Raw genomic sequence first — 21,720 nt, 5'->3', positions numbered from 1 at the left:
TGGATGTGTGAGAATACTTAAAAGCATACACAAAAAAACGGAAAAAACCCTGCAGAAATGAAGAATTCCATGGCTTCTTCTCTGAAAGACTTTTCTCCCAGTTTTGGTCTGCTCCAACCCAAGATTGTAGGGAGAAGCGTCCAGCATTTCTGATCTTTTCAACCCTTGAGTAGCTTTGCCAAGTTTTTCTTGGCAGTTGCGCGAGGTCAGGATATCATGCGCATAAACGTCCTCTTCAAGAACCTTGCATTAAAATGTTATATTTTCATGTTTGCTGTATTTCTCCCTCTGAAAGTGATGATCTTTGATGCAAGATTTTGTTTTTGCAAAGATATGTGTACTCACACTAGGCCCTTTGTTGTGTCAACCCTCCCGTTTTTCCCCAGGAAACCTTTGCCTTTCTTCCCAGGTGCACTCCCATCTTAATAGTTTCCCGTATTTAAACTTTCGGGGGGGGGGACCCTCTTCCAGTTCCAGTCCACTCGACTACACTTGTGCTAGATTGGCGTAACACAGTGGTTCTCAATTACTTTCTGTCATGACAGAAATGTTTATCTGTACTGTACAGACTGAACTCAAAACTGAAACCAGCGAAATGCGACAAAATTGAGAGCAGTGAAGCTCAATTTCCAACAGACTCCTCCAGTTCCGTTCCCACAGTGAACGCTACAGTACTACTACTACTTCACATTTGCACCTTTGGACAACTTAGAGTAAGGGCTGTCCAAAGCGCAGCTCTGGGGGCCATTTGCAGCATGTGACAGTTTTTTTTGTTGGCCTGCAGTACATTCTAAAAACAGAATTTAACAAGGAAACAGTCATTTTACAAGAATGACATTACAATATTAACAAAAAGAAGTTGTGATCTAACGAGAAAAATAATGTCATTTTTACTAGTCTAGAGTTGAAATATTAAAAATAGGTAATTAAAAAAAAAGTCGCAATACAAGAATACAAACAAAACTAAATAAAGTTGTTTTTGGATAATTAGGTTGGGGGAAAAGTTTTAATATTATGAAGTCAAAATATGATAAAAATAAAATGTAGGAAGATTATGTAAGAAGAAAGATGGAATATTTAGAAAATGTAAAAAAAACAGTAAAAATACGAATATGCTTTTTCACCTACTGTATATAATAATAACAATAATAATGGATTACATTTTATAGCTCTTTTCAAGGCACTCAAAGCACTTCACAATGAAGCCAACCCACTCCTCAGTCACACACTGGTGGTGGTAATCTAGATCTGGAGACACAGCTGCCCTGGGGTAGTCTGACGGAAACACGAGGCAGTTTTTTCTTAAAATACGTTATATATATAACTTCTTAGCATATCTATTACAAAATATCAAAGTGGCCCTTGCATTCTTTCATTTTTCAGTTATGTGACCGTAGAAAAGCTTTGGACACACCCCGATGTAGAGTGTCCAATGTTTTTGGACTGTGTGAGGAAACAAGTACCTGGAGTAAACCCACAGAAAATCCTAAACCAAAAGAGTGCTCTGTCTGTTCGCAATGCTTTTATTGTTTTACCACAAAGTACAGATAAAAACACACACAGCATACTTGTATTCTTTCACCTTATCGGCCCAAAACTGAAGGGGGTTTGATGAGGCAGTGAGACAAAAAGCCAACCTTGTTGCATTCTAGTACAAGCGCTAACGTCAGCAACCCCCATTTCTGTTCTTGTAGGTGCTGTATTGCTTTGTGACCAAGTGACACATTCATTAACAAGCAGACCCGGCAATGAACATGGCTATTTTTGTTTTCACCAGCATTTTTTTTTTTATTTTTTTACTCTGCCTATTTGTTGTTTTTTTTGCAAGCCTGAGTCAGTCAACACAAAGGTACATTTTTTAGTTTTTACAGATGCGCTTCATATAGAGAGGAAGACATTAGCTAGGGGAATCATTTTAACAGTTCAGAAAAAGAAACAGTCACCACCACGTAGGATCCAAAAATAGCCCCCACGATTTGATGACTAGCATCAAAAATCATCACTGGCGCATGGGCATGTTTACAACGCCAATGTTAGGGCCCCAAAATAGAAAGGATGGAGCGATGGAAGCAATAATACATTAACCACATTTTTTTGCATGCTTTGCCCTCAATCTTTTGAGCCTGTTCTCATGAGAATTTCCTGTTTTGTGCTTTTATTTTGTTACCTCCAGTTAGTTCCACCCCTTGACTTCAGTGAAGGCTAGCAGCGGGGCACACCTGCCTCCTATGACTAATTATGGCGCTATTTAACACAGTTGAGGTACAGCTAGTTCATTCTGTCATGTTTTGCTAAGGTTTGCAAGGACATGCACATGGCAGGTTGGTCCGATTAAGTCTCTATTTAACAAAAGAAAAGCACACATGGAGCGGCACGACACACAAAAAGGGAAAGTAGCAAAACAACAAATAAGGCTGGGAGGTACAGCAAATGCAAAAACATGAATTTCAGCATGGGAGCAACACTCCAAGGAAAACTAATGTACTGGGCTCAGAAACAGGTGCGCTCCCCAGCTCTGTCTAACCCGAGTAAAGGTAATGCATTCAGTCCAAACAGGAAACAGACCTAACAAAATAAAAGCACCGAACAGGAAATAACGTCAGAAATAGCGATAACCCAACCAAAAGTCCAGTCATGCGGAACGTGACCAAAATCGAAGAGCTTTTGGACCACATTCGAATTTTTTTGAGATGAACCTGTATATTAACTCTCAAACTGTGAATATAGAAGGCATTTAAAAAAATGTGACAAGCAATATCACAGTTAAATGTGTTATTATAATATTTCAGCAAAAATGGGAAGCTTTATTATCCACCAAAAGCCCCAACAGTGTCCTCTATGAATATGAGCTCATTCCAACAGTTTTAACAGCGGCAGGGCTTCTGCGGATTGACGGATTCTCGCTATCTGAAGTGTCGTTTTTAAACGCGGAATCTGTCTTTTCACAGCATCTCAGCAAAGCTGCGCGAGTCCAAACCGACAGGGACGTGAGGCGAGGAGTCGCCAAACAATTGCACACAAACCGTCCAAACAAACCTCACAACAAAGACCTCATAGATATACAGTATAACACTATGCTCATGGAACGTCATACCGCTTCAAAGTTTACTTCCGGAAATGCACACCTGCATATATCATGTATTGCACAATATTCATATATAGGTACATCTGAAATCAATGAAATTAAATGCTATTTTTGCCTCAGCTTTGTCTTGTGGTTTCCACCCAGCGCTTGATGCAAATAAAAGCAATACAAAAAAAAATTACGAAATTAAAAAAAAAAAAAAAAAAAAGGCTGAATAAAATTGATACCTTCAGTATCAATAATGTGCGACATGTATTCAGACCTGATCATATCAAAGGATGACGCCGGATGGTTCCTTCCTGCCAAGTACTGATTCAAATATTGATACCAAGTGCTTCCCATAAAACTGTAATCTATTTATGGGGGTGCCGTAATGACGCCGTCGTCTAATTTGCTTATCCGTGTCCATGACGCATTTTCATGTCATTGTAATGCAGGGGAGACAATTTTTTTTTTTTTTTGTCATGACCCAAACAAGACGGAGCTGCCTGTGAATGCTTATTGATGGAGGAGGGGCCCACAGCAGCACCCGCTGCTCGTTCAGAAGAGCGATGCATGCTTTCATGTCAAGACTCTGTTAGAAAGTCAATTTTTACACGTTTACAGTATGTCTTTGTTTTGTAATGTTTTTAGTCACGGATTACGTCTTCGCTCTTTGTTCGGCGGTCCTTTAACACTCCACAGCTATGTGCTATGACAGGGGCGGGCAAACTGCGGCCTGCGGCCCACCGGGCATTTCTAAATTCCTTTTTTTAAACTTTTAACATGGAAACTGTAGCCGGCAACGTGACTTGCGGCGCTGTTGTGGCACGCTTGAGTGGCCAAAATAGTCAGATTCAATCTGTAGCTTCTACAAAAAAAGTTCATATTGTTGTTGCAGCTGGACTACCCAGCATGCCTTGCGGGCATTTGGAACTAACAGTTTTAGGTTACGTGCTATGTTTGCTGCTTACTTGTTGATTTATGTGATCCATTGACTTGCTGTGGATGTGTTGTTGTGTTTTGTTGCACCGTGAGCAAGTATTTAGTTCGGTTTCATGCCACCTATATAAAGATGGCCCCTCTGCCAAATGTTTTAACCCATTGTGGCTCGCGAGTCAATAAATAATAATAAAGTAAACACACCAACTAGAAGACCAACTGTGTTCTTTAACTGGAACATACACATCTATATCTTTGCCACTCTAAACCAGTTCAATCTTCTTCCCTTTGAGAGCCTCTTCGTTTTAGTCTCCATTTGTTGTTAGTCACTTTTTTTTTTTTTTTTTTTTAAAGAGTACAGCATAATATAGCGACAATATCACCAAGTTGTCAACATTGATCCCTCGTGCTACATCTTCTTACTGTCTGGCAGACCAGGTGCGTATGAGGTGTGTTAACATGCGGAGTTACGCAGACAGTCCCATTATGAGCGAGGGGCCAACCAGTAGTGGCGGCCCGCCGCAAACAAATGTATAGGAAACACTGGTGGTATCGTTATCGGGTCGATACTAGCGTGATGAATATGATATTTTTCAGTTCTCTTCTATGTGTGTGGTCACAAATATCTGTATTTTGTTGTTGTGTTGTTCACACTGTTACATTTTTTTATATTGTGGCAAAAAGCCAAAGGATCTAAATGAGAGAAAATAGGAGTTTTTGCTTTTTTTGCGTTATTTTGCTTATTCAATTGTATGTAATGAAAGGGAATCCTTTTATTTTGTTGATATTGTTACATTGTTTATTAATACAGTCGTCCATCACTCTATTGCGGTTTTTCAGAAATTAATTTGTTAATTATCGTTGTTTCGTGGCAGGCTATGGTCTGTTATTAGTCAAAACATATAGAAATGCAAGTGATTACCCTACCTTGCATTCGATGTCGCCAGCCATGGGTGCAGAGTGAAAAAAGGTCCTCCTCCCATTCCGTGTGGAAGTGGTAAGCCTGTGGCTTCTTACCCTTTCGTAAGTTTAGAAGAAATACATTTGAGGCTAACCGGTTAGCTCGCTAGCTTGCTTGCCAGCGGCCCTCCAGAGTCCCTGTAAAATAGTTGCGCAGTCCGGTGTGAACAATGAATAATAGGAGTGTAATGGGGGTGTTAAGTTAAGTCTAAAGGGCTCTAATAATGTTAACAATTGTATTTAGAAAACCATAAACAGGTTTTCTATGCCGTAACTACGAAAATATTCCATTTGTTAACACTTAATCCTGTATCATGGAAATTCATTTATCGCGGTCGGGTCTGGAACGTAGTTATCGCGATAAATGAGGGACGACTGCCATTATGAACTGTTCACAAAATAATTTTTTTGCTTACCTAAAATCTTTGTTCTGTGTTTTATTCATGGTCGTCAAATTAAAGGCAAAAATCAAAAGAAAAAGTATCGGTATCAAGATGGACAAGACTGGCCCCATATTTACTTAGTCTCGGATCAATACCAACATTTGCAGCATCGTCCGACCCTACTGCCAAGTGCACAACCCATGACACCACTGCTGATGCCTCGTGCGCCAGATCCAAACCAAATATAAAACAAGGTACTGTAAACATAAGAAGGACTTAAATGGCCATCAAATCCTTCTTTTAAATACACACAGAGGAACAATAAAATACAGGATGGGAACCCTGAAGAACCAGAGCTTGCAAAGAGTCTGAAATAGGTACAACGAGCACACCTCAAGAGCGGATCTTAGCAAATTTCAGACCCGTTTACAGGCTGGTTCTCGGAAGGGAAGCTGGAAAGTGAATGAAAAACATGATGGGAGAATGGACCCACTTGGAGGGTGTTGAGGGAGAAGGAAGGAGGCGAGCTTTGAGGAACAGTCATCTTTTAACATGCACAGTCCTGGTGAGGTGGAGCAGGCTGCTCTGTCAGCTGAGGCCCCTGCTTGGCCCCCGTGACGGCTGGATCGCCAGCGTCCAGGCTCTCGGACATCTTTTCACATATAATGTCGACCAGACGCTCAAAGGTCTGCTTCACGTTGATGTTGTCCTTGGCGCTGGCCTCAAAGAACTCGAAACCTGGAGTGAGGAAAGTAGAACTGGTGGCGGTTAACCCTTTAGCGCTGCTTTTGTTGCTTCCAAAAGGAACAAAACACATGAAATGGGATATAATCAGATTAGAATCAGGCCTTCAGTGACCGATTATGGTGGCAATAAATTGTTATGGCTGGGAATATAGCGAACAAATGACTTGGAGGCGATTTCATGTCATTAATGTCTGTAAATAATAAGCAATACAGCCGTCCCTCGCCCCCACTTCGCGCTCGAAATTTGCGGTTTCACTCTTATCTCGTTTTTTCCAATATTATATGAACTAATAAATCCTGCTGTTTTGTGGTTGAATACGGCGTATACATATTTCAGCAAATGTTATGTAGTGTTTGCCTAACTGGAGCATTTTCAAGCATAAAAATGGCTGAATTAACACATTTATAGTAACACACAAGAGCATGAGTCTTATTTATGTCTTAAATGGCTTATTTTGTCTTATTTGTCTACTATATTGGGTATTACAAGTGTAAAGCTGACTGTAGGGGTGTTATTTCATGTCTAGAGGGCTCTAATAATGTCAAAAACTGTATTTAGAACGTCGTAAACAGCTTTTCTGTGCTCTAAGAAAATACTCCATAAATAAGGAATCCTACAGGACTACACTTCAGGTGTGGAACCAATTAACAGCGATAAACGAGGGATTACTTTACCACGTTACACCTACAAACGCACAACAAGGAATCACATATACAACGCGTTGGCGCGTACTCACCCAAATGTTCAGAAAGCTGCCGTCCTCTCTCTCCACTCACCGTGCGCTCGTCCTCCATATCACACTTATTCCCGACTAGCAGCACCTGGGCATTGTCCCACGAGTACGTCTTAATCTGTGTGGACCTGAGAACAAACGTGATGGCATATTAAGGAGTGTATAACATTCTGAAGCAACCAGCAGAGGCACTACCGATTAAGTCTGAACTTACTTACTGCAGCCACTAGGTGTCGACAAAAAAACAACCACCGCCCCACAGCACGTGTTAAATTACTGTACGGTATATATTTTTATATATAAGCCGCACCTGACTATAAGTCGCAGGGCCATCCAAACTATTCAAAGTGCGAATTACACTCCAGAAAATACGGTACACGATTTTGAATTGGACATCCATTACAGCAGGGGTGTCCAAACTTTTTCCAGCGAGGGCCACATACTGAAAAATGAAAGGAGGCAGGGGCCACTTCGATACTTTGTAAACCAACACATGTAGATATGCTAAGAAGTTATATGTAGCTCAAGAAAAAACTGCCTTTCACCTTCGTAATACAGGTGATATGCTACTAAAAATGACGTTTCTTCCATAATAATAATACAAGTTTATTCTTGTTAAATTGCGACTTTTGTTCTTCATTTGATTATGACTTTTGTTCTTGATATTTTGACTTTATTCTCGTAAAATTACAGCCGTTTTTTTTCCATTTTTGCTGGATTTGTTTTACATTTTCCAACTATTTAATTTCAGGTTTCCTCTTGTAAATTTTCCTCTTGTAATTATAACTTTATATCTTTTACAACAACAATGTATTTTTTCTTTACTTCAACATTGTTACTAAAATGATATTTTTCCTCATTTTACAACTATATGCTCATAAAATTGCAACTTTTTTATCATTAGAAAATTGTTGTTATATAAAATTGTTAATATTTTGACTTTACTCTGGTCAAATTTCTGCTGTTGATTATTTTTGTATAATTTTCCGAATATTTAAACTTTCTTCTCCTAATATTTTGACTTGATTTCCATGCTATAGATTTTCCCCCAACCTAAGTTTCCAAAAATTACAACTTTATTCATTCTTTTGGACTTTAAAAAACAAAAATAAAACTTTTTTTTCTTTAATATTTCAACTTCATGCTACTAAAATGACATTTTTCCTCATATTATTACTTTATTCTTGTGAAATTATGTCTTTTTTTTCCTTGCTAGATTACAACTCTTCTCTTAATATTTTGACTTTTGACTGATTTTCCCATTTTTGCTGTTGTTTTTTTTCAACTTTCCTTGTTAAATGACATTTTTAGACTGTGCTGCGGGCCGCTAAAATCACAGCCGCGGGCCGCAAATGGCCCCCGGGCCGCACTTTGGACACCCCGGCATTACAGCGTTGTCAAGTTTGCCGCTAAAACAAAAGAGCTCCTTGTCACATACCAGTCCTGGACGGCATTGAAGGAATCCTCGTTGGTGATGTCGTACATGAGGATGAAGCCCATGGCTCCTCGGTAGTACGCTGTAGTGATTGTGCGATAACGCTCCTGACCCGCCGTGTCCTTGAAAACACAACAGAGCGATTTGTATAAAAAAGAAGTACAAAACACTTTCCGTGGCATAAGTGTCACACAAAATAACCAAGGAGGAAACACGGTATAGCTAGGGCTAACAATTGACAAACATGTAAGAATAGCCAAACACCGGAAGTAGTGAGTGAGAGACGGAAGGTAAAATAGGAAATAAAGGTGAAAATGTGAACAACATGACAGTTTTTGTTATTATTTTTATTATTTTTCAGACAGTTTGGACTTTTGGGTTGGGCTATGTCTTTTTCTGACATTATTTCCTGCTCTGGTGCTGTTATTTTGTTTCCCGTTTGGACTGAATGCATTACCTTTACTCTGGTTAGAGGTAACTGGGGAGCGCACCTGTCTTTGATTTGCAATAAGGGTTCTATTTAGTTTTAGGGCTTCTGCTAGTTGCAGGTTTATTTAGTTGTTTTCTTATGTCTTATGTTATTCTCCGTTTCTGCCCTGTTTCCACCTCCCGTGGTGAGTCTTATGTTTGCCTTGCCTTCTTTGATATCTTATCTTATCTTATCTTGTGCCAAACTGCCGCCGTGTCCTTGCACACTGGGGTGACGCCACACCGAATCACAGCGAAACACGACACAGTTAACGCGATCAGAACAATTCATTTGCGTGAATCAAATGCGATCTCTCCCTCAGATTCCAAGAATATTAAGACATCTATTTTTAGAGCGCCGCAGTGCTGATGCACTTTACATCCACTGTATTTGCGCTACGAAAATGTCAGTGTAGGCGTCGTTATATAAGATGCACGGCGTTCATCATCGAGACGGATTGTGTGCATAATGACATGCAAATGTATAACACTTTAAAAATGATGTACTTGGTTCACATATTGAGCTCAAAGCAGTTTCAGCAACTTCAACTGAGAGCGTTGCTGAAATGGCGGGGTGGGAATTTTGCGTGTGTGTGTGTGTGTGTGTGTGTGTGTCAGTGAGGCTATTTTCTCAGAGATGTCTAGTAATGGGGGAAGGGGAGAGCAGCGTCGGTCATCCTGCTCTCTTTCTGATTGGCTGATTGTGCCTTGCTTCCTGAAGGCAAGACCTGGAAAAGGCTGACAACAGAGGAAAACGTACACACGTCCTGTGTACCTATCTTTAAGAAAACTGGAGCGTATACAGTAAAGATAACCACGGGCGCTTTACACGACATTTTGGAGCCTGAAGCTACATTTACAGGAGCAAAAATGTTTTACATGCATAGAAGCTACAATAGCCTAATAACACATGGAGCAATCTCACAACCACACACCAGTTGGGGGCATTTCTGTTTCGCTTGTTCCGTGAGCCAACAGAAGCAACACATCTTACACAACTATCATGTCATTTATTTAGTACTTGGACTTTATTTACACATAATACGACCCCTAACATAAGAAGACCCTGAATATAAGACCACCCCGGTTTTTCAAAACGCGTTTCTGGGGGAAATACATAATTTCTTAAAGACATAGTGAATCTTTTTAGCAAAATAACTGGTAGATTGCCATGGAACAGCAGTGCAGTGAAAATGTGAGGCACATCGGCTTAACGTGTGCAATGGAACTGCACATTTCACACAAAATCAACTCTATTCCAGTGCGGCCTGTCAGACTCGCTCAGTAATGTCATACTCACAGCCGCTGGATGAGTCAGACAGTGGCTTCATTCATCACCATTACCTTAAAAAGATGCTTGAAAGCATCGTAGCTCATCCTTTGCGTCACAGTGTGTGCCTGAATCACGGCCGCCTCTCTGCAGGTGACTGGTGTGTGAGTGTGAGTGACAAGAAAAAAAGCTCTGACTGGCTTGGGGAAAAGCCGTTTGGCTCACTCTGTTAGTTTTCATGAAGATAAAATAAAATACCATCTCAGACAGCGTTTTTTTTTTTTCCAATTTCAGGCCAAATAATAGAACAATTAATTTTAGTTTGAAATGCTTGACGTTTTGATATATTCATTGGGAGCAGGGCTGCTTTTTATTATGAATGTTATTGTTGAGATGCTTTACAGGTGGCCTAAATAAAGGTGGCTTCAAGGAAACTTTCAAAATGTGTTTTTATATTACTTGGCAACATGTACTGTCATTTAGTTGACTGCAGTGTTGTGGAATTCAGTCAATTAAAACCACGTCAATTTCGATGACTGAAGCTTTCTTTTTATATAAGCTTATTTGTGTATATTTGTTTAAATTTTGTGCGATACGTATTTAAAGAAAAGTGTCATTACTTCTTGTTCTATTTTCAAATTTTATTAAAAAAATTATTAATTTATTATTATATTTTCCCTAATTTTTCAGTTTTTTTGGTTAAATTTTTAAATTTTTAAAATTTATTTTTCTATAATGTACCGTCGGGCAATCGCAACAACAAGCCCCTGTGCCGCACATTGGAGACCCCTCTCTTTTGTCAGGCTTGAACTCGTGACGTGACGTCAATTCTGTTACCAACCGACTATTTATCTTGTTAGCTTCCTTCGACAGGAAATAAAGTGCGCAGGGGAGTGTTACTGCAACCGGAACTATTCGACGCGCGACAGCAGTTGTTTTTATTGCAAATGTCGATCCAAAATCGGCGGGAGGAGGCGTTTGCGGAGGCGGGCTGTCCGCCCCCTGAACGAGTTGTATACACACCGGAAATAATCTACTACAAGCCGACCGATCACAGCCGCGTTACGAGCAAGGATTTTTTTTTTGGAGGTGCACGTCATGCAGCGACTTAATTTGAAACTACCTGGATAACAAAAGCACGCAAGGTTACCACGTGTGAACATGCGTACATGTTGTAAATCTTATTTTGGTTTTTAGGTGCTATGGTAGAATCTGTGTTAATACTGCCATATTTTGGAGCTTATTTTGCACTGAACAGGAAGTCTCTGTGTGCACGTTTTAATGATGACGTCGTCAATACTAGATGACACGTCGACATAAACAGAACTGTTTTCAAGAAATGATCCCTATGAATCGATATTTTGGAGCTTATTTTGCACTGAACAGGAAGTCTCTGTGTGCACGTTTTAATGATGACGTCGTCAATACTAGATGACACGTCGACAAAAACAGAACCGCTTTCAAGAAATGATCCCTATGGATCGATATTTTTGAGCTTATTTTGCACTGAACAGGAGGTCTCTGTGTGCACGTTTTAATGATGACGTCAACAATACTAGATGACACGTCGACATAAACAGAACCGTTTTCAAGAAATGATCCCTACGGATGGACAAACGGGCACTTTTAGTGATAAGAAGAACAGGGCGGACCAGGACTCTAATGAGCTGTTCGCTATACAGTAGACAGGTTGGCAGCATAAGTGGGTTCCACAGTATGCATGAGCATGCAAGAACATCAGTATACGCCACCAGAAATAAAACAAAAATCATTCCTCGCCAGCACATTTGCAATATGACTTCAAGCATGCTACGTTCACTCGCATTGAAGCCTTACCCAGATCTGCAGCTTGATCCTTTTATCGTTCCTGTAAATGGTCTTCACCTTGAAGTCGATGCCCACCGTACTGACGAAGGCGGGTGTGAAGGAGTCATCGGCGTAACGGAACAAGAAGGAGGTTTTGCCCACACTGCTGTTGCCAATGATGAGGATCTTAAACATGTAGTCGAAGTTCTGGTCTGAGGACTCCTTCTGTCCGTAGGTTGCTGTTGCCGAGGCCATCTGTGGACAGACATGGGAAAAAGGTAAGGCCTTAATTTGACCCCATGCCACATGTTTTAGCAGCAAAAGTCAACAGTGCCTGAAGACTGCGGCCTAAAGACTGTAAATGAGGCATGTAATGCATTTTGTATGTAGTGTTTCGCTAATGCGGTTCACTTTACGCGGCCTCGTTATTACACTGATCTTTTTTGTGTTCAATTTTTTACAGTAAAGCATTTTTTTTGTTGTTGTTGTTGGGTTTTTTTTACAGCGTATGAACGCATTCTGTTCTGTGTCCTGATTCGCTAAGGGAGAACACGCGTCAAATGGTGAAAATCAGTCAAGCTAAACCAGATTCATGATCAATGATGATTTTTGCCATTGTCATGCCATCATGTGATTTTCACATTTGTAAGTGCTTTCGGCACAGGAAGGGCATCTGTTGCAAAACGGGCAATGAGACACGACACCGACTTCCTGTTTGTATGGAAAAAAAGCTCGTCATCGATCAGTCCAAGCATAAACAGCCGTTTGGTTGCGGAGGGAGCGTCGGAAAGGTGAGCCACAGGCTCGGCTTTTCCCTCAGGGTGATCAAGCATGTTATATTCTGCTCTCTCAGGTGGACAACACTTTTTTTTTTTTTTTTGGTCATCGAACACATTATTATCCTTCAATATTTCAATATTCGTGTAGGCGACCCTCATGTAAAGGACATCCCTTGTTATCCCTCTCCTGAATCAACAACATCTGATATTCCGGTAATTAAGGGCAACCTTAGAAGACTTCCAATGTTAGTTAGTTTTAACCATTTTAGATCTGTCATGACCAACTTTCTACCACCCCGTATTGTGTGAGCAGACATAGCAACTGTCTCAAAACCGCGTGACACATAGCATTGGAAGGACAAAACGGCGGCAACCAGGAGACCTTGAGAAGATTTTGACTTCGGCCTGGCATTCAGACTCCCGCCAGAGTTCCAGCGGCTTGCTCTGTACTTAGAGTATTATCTTAACTGGCTGCAGCGGAACACTAGAACGGTGAGAGACGAAAAGCACAAAGCAAAACAACTGCGCCTGCCTATCGGTTTACATGAAGAAACACAGAGACGCTGCATAAATCATGAAGAAGCACAAACCCAAAAGGGAAGAACGAAGCTCCGACCACGCCACTCTTTTGTTGTGGTCACTTTGACCTAAGACTTCATTTACACTGCGTGTCTTCAGGTCTCAGTTTCTTTTCTTTTCTTTTTTTTAATCACCGTGCTTACATTTACTAAACAACTAAAGCCATCAAGTAAACAAACATCTGACTATTAAGTTAAAGGAAATTCCTAACGGCAAATAATGTCAGCTTCCCAAAAACTACTGTCAAAATAGCACGTACTGCATTCATATTATGATTATTATCATTTTTTTTAAACCAGTTTTTACCACAACTGACCTGGTCCCACACTTTAACGCCCCTGTTCATCAATATAGTGAGACAGTAGATGTACAATGTCACGTACATTGGCTTTCAAATCAGCGCACACATACACAGAGCACAGAAAACACCATGAATGCTTTTTTAAGGAATGCTACAATGCACGCGTCACGCATCAAACCAAAACCCGTCAGTCAATAACGTCATGTTCTGTTGTTTAAATAAAGTTGAAAAACATGAGACAGAGTCGCACATTTCGTATGACACGAACTAAAATGATCAGTTTTACCCGCCCACAGGCTCCAGAGTCATAGTTTAAAAAAATCCCCACTCTGGCTGGAGTTTTGTGTCATGACGAGTCACGATAATCGATTTAAAAAAAACAAAAGAGGTTGATAATTATGACGCCCTCGATAAATTGACATGTGCATGTATGTATACATGTCTGCTTGTCTATCTGTGACACACAGGCTGGATGACAAGAGGGTCCACTCTGGTTTTATAGTGGAATGAACGGAGATAGTAGGCTCTCATCTCATTCTTTGTGGAGGCGGGACTACTAGCTACTAGCTATTCTATGCTCGTTACTACCTATGAACACGGTGAGCGCCTGACACGGACAGTTTTCTCAACTGGGGGAAAAAAAAAAACACTGATGGAGGTGCTCGGGCAGCAGAGCCTTCGTCCCGACCGACAGTCAACGCTTACTGAGGCGTTGGCTTGGCAAATATAAACAAAACAGTTGAAAATGGCGCACACCCACAGAGTAGACAGCGTCGCTGGCTACATTGCAAAAACATACGTACAGGCAACTTCTGCGTCAGGCTAATGTCTCACACAGCTACACCGGCGTAGACTAAATACTTGAGTGCCATCCAGTGGTTCAAATGTGAATGACACCTCTCATGACTACAATGAATGGAAAAAACTGTCTAATAAATGTTGCGATAATATTTAATATCGACGATAATTTGTAGCACAATAATCTTACCGTGACAGGCCTAGTCATGACCAGTTATGCAAATTAGACGCCCTCATTCCAACACCACATATAGATTACGGTCCTACAGAAAACAATGCCAACATATCGATCCATCCATCCATCCATCCATTCATTTTCTATGCCGCTTATCCTCAATTGGGTCACGTACGCTGGAGCCTATCCCAGATGTCTTTGGGCGAGAGGCGGGGTACACCCTGGACTGGTCGCTGGCCAATCGCAGGGCTGACATATACACATCACATATAAATAATATTCCGGGGGTTTAACCCTTTAAAGGCTGGTATGTTTACATCACTTTGCTGTTTTTTAGTGGAACCCCCGCACCCCCAAAAAAGCTAAAACCAAACGGAAATACTGCTTGCACTGTTGTTCATAATTTACTACATACTACTATATTTACTATTTACTATGTTTTTTCTTCAACGTCCAATTTGAAACAAAAACTCAAACGCAAAGAATGTCTCTTTCCCCCAAGCTGATGTAAAATATTCCACATGTTGAAACTTTTACAACAGCATCCAACATCAACAGAGTCACCACACCTGTCATTTCAGTAAAAAGTCACCCTTGCAGAAAACTGGTGGCCAAAAAACACTGAAATCCAAATTGCAGCCTACAGTAGACCGCAGACTCAAGACCCAGTGGCTCTGCAGGAAGTCAGGTCACGCTTGATCACAGCCAAAGTTGAGTGAGGACAGTCTTATTAAATATGTATCTTCTCATGTTGCTGTTGCACAAACTGCTTACTCAGCTCGAGAGGCACCGAAACTCATGCTTGGGATTCTCGACAATCCTTGACCCTTTATATAGCAGTATAGTTTTACTAGCCGCAGAAAATTACCCTTGTTCCGCGGAGTAGGCTTCAATATTTTCGTAGTTAGAGCATAAAAAACCTTTTTATGGCTTTCTAAATACATGAACACTCCAGTAGTCACCTTGACACTCCTGTTATTCTTTATTTACAACTCATTGCTCAACTGTAATGCACAGGCTACGGGATCACTGTAGGGACACAAGAGATGGCCATTAGCAAGCCAGCCAGCTAACTAGTTAGCCTCCAATTTATTTACTCTATTCTAAATTTAAGAAAGGGTTTAAAACAGAGGGCCGCAGGGTGGTCTAGTGGTTAGCACAGTAACAGTCTGGAGATCGGGAAGACCTGGGTTCGATTCTCCCTTGGGCATTTCTGTGTGGAGTTTGCATGTTCTCCCCGTGCGTGCGTGGGTTTTCTCCGGGTACTCCGGTTTCCTCCCACATCCAAAAACATGCATGTCAGGTTAATTGGCGACTCTAAATTGTCCATAGGTATGAATGTGAGTGTGAATGGTTGCTTGTCTATATGTGCCCTGCGGTTGGCTGGCGACCAGTCCAGGGTGTACCCGCCTGTCGCCCGAAGTCAGCTGGGATAGGCTCCAGCATGCCCCCGCGACCCTAAAGAGGAGAAGCGGTATCAAAAATGGATGGATGGATGGTTTAAAACGGAGTGGGGAAGGACGACAAAGCCAAAAACTTACCACTTCCACACTGAACGGGAGGAGAACTTCTTTTATCTATTATGTAGGACATGCCATGACTGACTCCATTCAGCGTGATGGTAATCTAACGTCTTGTCGCAACAATACTGACACCTAGTGGCCATAATACTACATATACCTTTGTCTTTCAATATTTTTAGACTAATACGCCACAGTCAACCACAAAACGGCGACTATTTATTCACTCATTCAATACCAAACACGTATTTATATGCTTATATAAACCCGAACGCCCGATCCCAAAGCGTCTTTTACGGGGTTTTTTTGCGTGACAGGCGGCAAAAAGAGGTGATGATGCAACTGCACACTAATAGACGTCACTTTTAAAGCGGATTTATGCCATAAAAACGTCCACAAGGTGGCAGAAGTGTATTTCACAAAAGCTCGGCATGTGAATTTGAATGGAAAAAACATTCATTTCCAAATGTGAAAATTGTCAATAGTTCACGGCGTTATATTTGTAAATAAATTATTTTCATGTCAAAACAACCCTTTTTTTGTTGTTTATGTTGGGGTACAGTCGTTTTAGATATTCGAGCTGTCACAAAAGCAACACATTTGTGTCAAAGTTAAAGATATGCTTGAAATGTATCTTTTCACAAAAAGCTGGGTTTGCTCCCTTTTTTAGTCGGCAATTGATATTTCCCCGAAACTTGCCTGTGTTCTACTGCTGAGTGCTAAGAACGGAAAAATATAGAAACAAACTTTCTTTTGGTAGGTTCCATGTTTATGTAGCCATGTAGCACAATAAAAGATCGGCCAAAATCGTCTAAAATGGCAGAAGGGGTTGTCTTTTGAAAAATGGCTGAGATTGAAAGAGCTCATTCATTTTTTTGAAAACCCGCGATAGAAGGATAATTAGTCGATGTTGCGAGGGGCGACTGCATCTGGCAACGCAAGTGAGCAGCAGGACAATCGTGTCTTGCCAACACCTCGTTTATATACGTTACACGTCATCCGACAGTTCTCGACGAAACAAAAGACAATTCTGCACGTATCAGCGACTTGTATCACCAAGCTCCTGTGAGACAATGGAGGTTTTTTTTGTCGTAGTCGTGCTTTTTAAACCACTCATAAATCGAGTGTCTGCCCTGGATGATGACATCATAAGGTGCGCCTTTAAAGCTGTCGCCTAAAGAGGATTGACGAGAGTCGAGCTGCATTGATGTGGTCTTAAGTGCTGCTGCCAGGGAGTCGGGCTCATTTCATTAATCAGCGCCGGCTGCCTTTCTGCAGACTGGCGGTTCAACCTCACCTCCCTGCTGAGGACTCCTGACAGCGTCCTCCTCGCTGCTCCTCATTGTTGCCTATTTCTTTTCGAAATAATTAACTTCACAGGTGTGCCTTGTCAGGGTTACTCGAAGTGGAATTTCTTGCCTTATTAATGGGGTTGGGACCACGGGGTTGTATTGTGTGCGTCCAAACCTTTGGCCTGTGCTGTATGGCCAAGCCCAAACGACACCGGTGACTATGTCTTCCTTAACCGCAAGCGTGCCCATTACAGTTTGTTAAAGATTTTGCAGCAATGTGTGCAGAGGATGACGTCCCATTAGACCAGGGGTGTCCAAAGTATGGCCCGGGGTCCATTTGCTGCCCGCGGCTGTGATTTTATCGGCATGTAATTTCACAAGGAAACTTAAAAAAAAAAAAAACAACAGCAGCCAAAATGGGTAAATCAATCAAAAGTCAAAATATTAAGAGAAGAGTTGTAATCTAGCAAGGAAAAAATAGTCATAATTTCTCAAGAATAAAGTAGTAGTATGAGGAAAAATGTCATTTTAGTAGCATGGTGTTGAAATATGATTATTTTTTAAGTCCAAAACAATAAATAAAGTTGCAATTTTTGGAAACTTAGGTTGGGGGAAAATGGGAATAAAGTCAAAATATCAGGAGAAAAGAAGTTGAAATATTTGGAAAATTATACAAAAAAAAAAGCAACAGCAGAAATTTGACCAGAATAAGGTCAAAATACTATGAGGAAAAAAATCGATTTCTAATAAAAAAAAAAAGAGAATAAACTTGTAAAATGAGGAAAAATATCATTTCAGTAACAATGTTGAAATAAAGAAAAAATACATTATTTTTTAAAAAAGATATAAAGTTATAATTGAGAGAAGAACATTTACAAGAGGAAAGCTGAAATGAAACAGTTGAAAAATTTAAAAAATCAGCAGAAATGGAAGAAACAGCTGTAATTTTACGGGAATAAAGTCAAAATATCAGTCATATTCGAATGAAGAACAGAAGTGCCAATTTTACAAGAATAAACTCGTATTATTGTAGAAAAAACATAATTTTTAGTAGCATTTCACCTATATTACAGATATATTACAAAGGTGAAATGCAGTTTTTCTTTGAGCTACATATAGCTTCTTAGCATATCCGCATGTGTTGGTTTACAAAGTATCAAAGTGGCCCTTGCATCCTTTTTTTAAGCAGTGTGGACATAATTGATCAAATCATCCATAAGGGGCAGTATCACCCCAGCAGTTGAAGTTAGGTCGGAATATCACATGTCAGAGGTCGGCCAGAGAGAAATGACGTACTGTATCTTGCACCCTTCTCTCGTGCGCCTACAAATGATGTAACACACATCGCATCAGCGCTTGCAATGCAGATGCTGTCCTCTCAGGTTGTCTGAGATGGCGTCCCCCCCCCCTTCCCTCCAATCATGTGCCTCCTTTTCTAGGAAGCGCGTGGTTGCAGATGAGAGGAGGGGAAGCTAAAAATAGCCCTGCTTCATCTTTTTCTCTCTCTTCTGCACAGCAAACAGAAAAGCAGAGCAATTCTGTGGGGAGCTGTGTTTTTTTGGGGTTTTTTTTACAAGCGCTGCAGGTTGTTCAGGGTGGTCTCTGTGGGGAAAAAAAACACAGCCCGGTGTGCACCTGAATATCTGCACTGTATTCACATATTTCAAAACCCGGTAGTATTTGTCAAATTGCTCATACGTGTCATCTTGATTCAACTTTTTTGGTCCTTTGTTCTATCATACATGATAAATCCACACGCTGGATACTGACTCTGTTTTTCACAATTCTGATGTTGACTGCAGGTCTGTTTTCAAGAAATGGTAATGGTATGTTGGTCATAGTCAGTACGTTTACATGCAGTCAACGCTATCATAACCGGATTATTAGCAAGGCCATGTAAACACCAATAACCCTTTTGAAAAACTGGAATATGCTCATATTCTGGCTTTTGAAAAAACAAAATATGCTCATATTCCGGCTTTTGAAAAAATGGAATATGCTCATATTCCGGCTTTTGAAAAACCCGAATATTACCCCTGGGTTACTCCTTTTCTAGCCCGAAAATCGGGTCATGTGTACGCCTGTCTGGATCGAAACGAATCTTGTGTCTTTGGCAGGAACTACTTGTAAACATGACGACACGCAAAGCCCCACGCTTTTTGAGTGAGGGGGAAACAAACCACCTCGTTAGTGTGGTGAAAGACAGTAACGTTATGTCATTTATTGACGCTAGAAAGTATACCGCCATAGCGAAATCTATCAGAAGGTGAGCAAGAAGGTACGCGAGGCAGGGTTTGTACGAACGGATCTTCAAAAGTGTCCGGGGGGCCTCTGGGGAAAAAGCATGGCTATGGATGGCACAGCTCCGGCTCCATTTCCTATTTCTTCACGTTCTCGCTTTCCATTAATGAAGAAAGTGAGACAGATGTGCCGGTGGTGGAACAGTACCAGCACCAAAACGCAAACAAAGGCGTCCATTACCCGCCGTGCCGGTGTTGTTAGTTTTTGGATTACAGGAAGAAGAAGCAAAAATGACGCGCACTGCGTCATGACGTTTATCGTGCGTCGAAACATTGTGCGTGTGGGTTTTTTTTTCTTTTGCTTTCACGCCACGCATGTAAACCGGTTATTCCGAATGTTTCAGAAACCGGAATATTAACCTTAATCTGATTATTGACTGCATGTAAACGTACTCACTGATTCAACTACTGCGAATGTGAATGAATGTTTGGTGGTGCTCGGAGAGGCCGTAGGCAGCCACGTTTCTGTCAGGCAACCTCAGGGCAGCTGTGACTACAGATGTAGCTTACCACCAGTGTGTGACTGAGGTGTGAATGAATAATGGGTTCACTTCATTGTGAAGCGCTTTAGGTGCCTTGAAAAGCGCGATATAAAATCCAATCCACTGTGCGATGCAGTTGTTGACTGCAGATCTTCACGCTCTGATTTTGGATTTCGAGAACCTACTTTTGTTGCGAGACGGCCGTTGACATGAAAGAAAGAACGTGCGTTTGTCAACTGGCACCTCTTATCAGGCAAGGAACCATATTTGGTTCCATTAAGTGGGTGTTCAAAATGGACGGTCCACACTTCACTATGAGGCACTATACCTGCGTGATTGGTGGCAACTAAAAATGAATCATTATAACAATAGTATTGTTAATTCCTCACTTTATTATACCATCAAACGGTAATAACGGAATCCTAAAGACTTGTAATGTACTCCGATATTGGTCTATGGTTAATTTTGGAATTTATTATGATAATAGTATAATAATAAGACTCACAGCCAACTATGTGTAGCATCTGCAGTATATTTGTAGTATTTTGCTTATGTCTCTTCTCTATATATCATTATGTTGTAACATCTAGTTATTGTGTTACAAACTGTGACATAAATATGACAATAAGGAATATGAAAGGATATAAAGAATAAAAACGCCCCATATACTGTATCTCACTGAATTGCACCAAATAATAATGTAATATCACAATACTGCCTGTATCATCCAGTCTTGTTTCATATACTTTAAAGTGAACAATAAAGACCTCATCGCGCCTAATCATAAAAAAAGAATATCGATACTGTCGCTCCGTAAGGAGTAATAATTTCTTTTGTTCAGGCGACAGATCAATTAGGACCCATCAACCCGATTGGTATCATCAGGTCAGTGAAACGCCTTTTTTCTCCCCCGCATCACTCCACAGACCTTTAAAACCATCAGCACGTGCCTTCGATATCCAGTCGACAAATAGAACAGCTTATATTAATATGCATTTATATTATATTTTTTTGCTACCGAAACAGCTGTTCTAAAGCCAACCTCTTATGGGCATGGTCTGAATTGTTTGCTGTCTATTTTGATGAACGAGGTATTATATGGTCAATCCTACTAAAATATATACATTTACGGAGTGGTTGATTTTATGTAGCGGCGTTATAACATTTAAAAAAAAGTCTTAATCCCACCTTTGTAGATTTCTATCCGGCTGCTGTCCAGCAAGTCCTGCATCCGCAGACACCACTAATATAAATACAAAAAATACAGTCAACTACATCCGGTTCAAACTTTCAAAACAAGACATGACTAATTTTATTAAGAATGAATGTGACATTTAGACTGCGGTGTTTTTATATTGTATATCTCAAGTAGCCCCCTGGATATTTTTCGAACACGAAACGTGATAGAGTGATGTATTGTTTAAGATGAATCGCAGTTATGTCACCCGTAGCTTTTACTTTGTATGGTAGGCCAGTTTCCGTCACTCCTTCGGCTGTACTTACAGTGGAACCACACGGTGGCGCAAAGATGAACAGTCCACCTGACCAATCAAGAGCTGCACTGGAAATACACACATGACATCTTTTATTGATGAGAGCTGCTGGAGGGACTGAGTTACTGATGAAGAGGTCAGTAACCACAGCTGCACAATATTATTATTTCAGATATAAATATTGCAAAAGCAT

At 40.7% G+C, this 21,720-nt stretch overlaps 1 protein-coding gene across 1 annotated transcript; it reads right to left on the bottom strand.

Annotated features, from left to right (window-relative positions):
* Positions 1–1,394: 1,394 nt before the first annotated feature.
* Positions 1,395–21,277, bottom strand: LOC129188864 (ras-related protein Rab-3A). Its single transcript, XM_054789950.1, has 5 exons — positions 21,223–21,277; positions 11,839–12,063; positions 8,268–8,386; positions 6,833–6,957; positions 1,395–6,087 (listed from the first exon to the last, which is right to left on the bottom strand). The coding sequence occupies exons 2-5, from the start codon at positions 12,061–12,063 to the stop codon at positions 5,897–5,899; spliced, it is 660 nt and encodes a 219-aa protein (XP_054645925.1). The 5' UTR covers positions 21,223–21,277; the 3' UTR covers positions 1,395–5,896.
* Positions 21,278–21,720: the final 443 nt, after the last annotated feature.

This window comes from Dunckerocampus dactyliophorus, chromosome 10 (genome assembly GCF_027744805.1).
Source record: "Dunckerocampus dactyliophorus isolate RoL2022-P2 chromosome 10, RoL_Ddac_1.1, whole genome shotgun sequence".
NCBI lineage: Eukaryota > Metazoa > Chordata > Actinopteri > Syngnathiformes > Syngnathidae > Dunckerocampus > Dunckerocampus dactyliophorus.
This window is presented reverse-complemented; position numbering and strand designations above follow the sequence as displayed.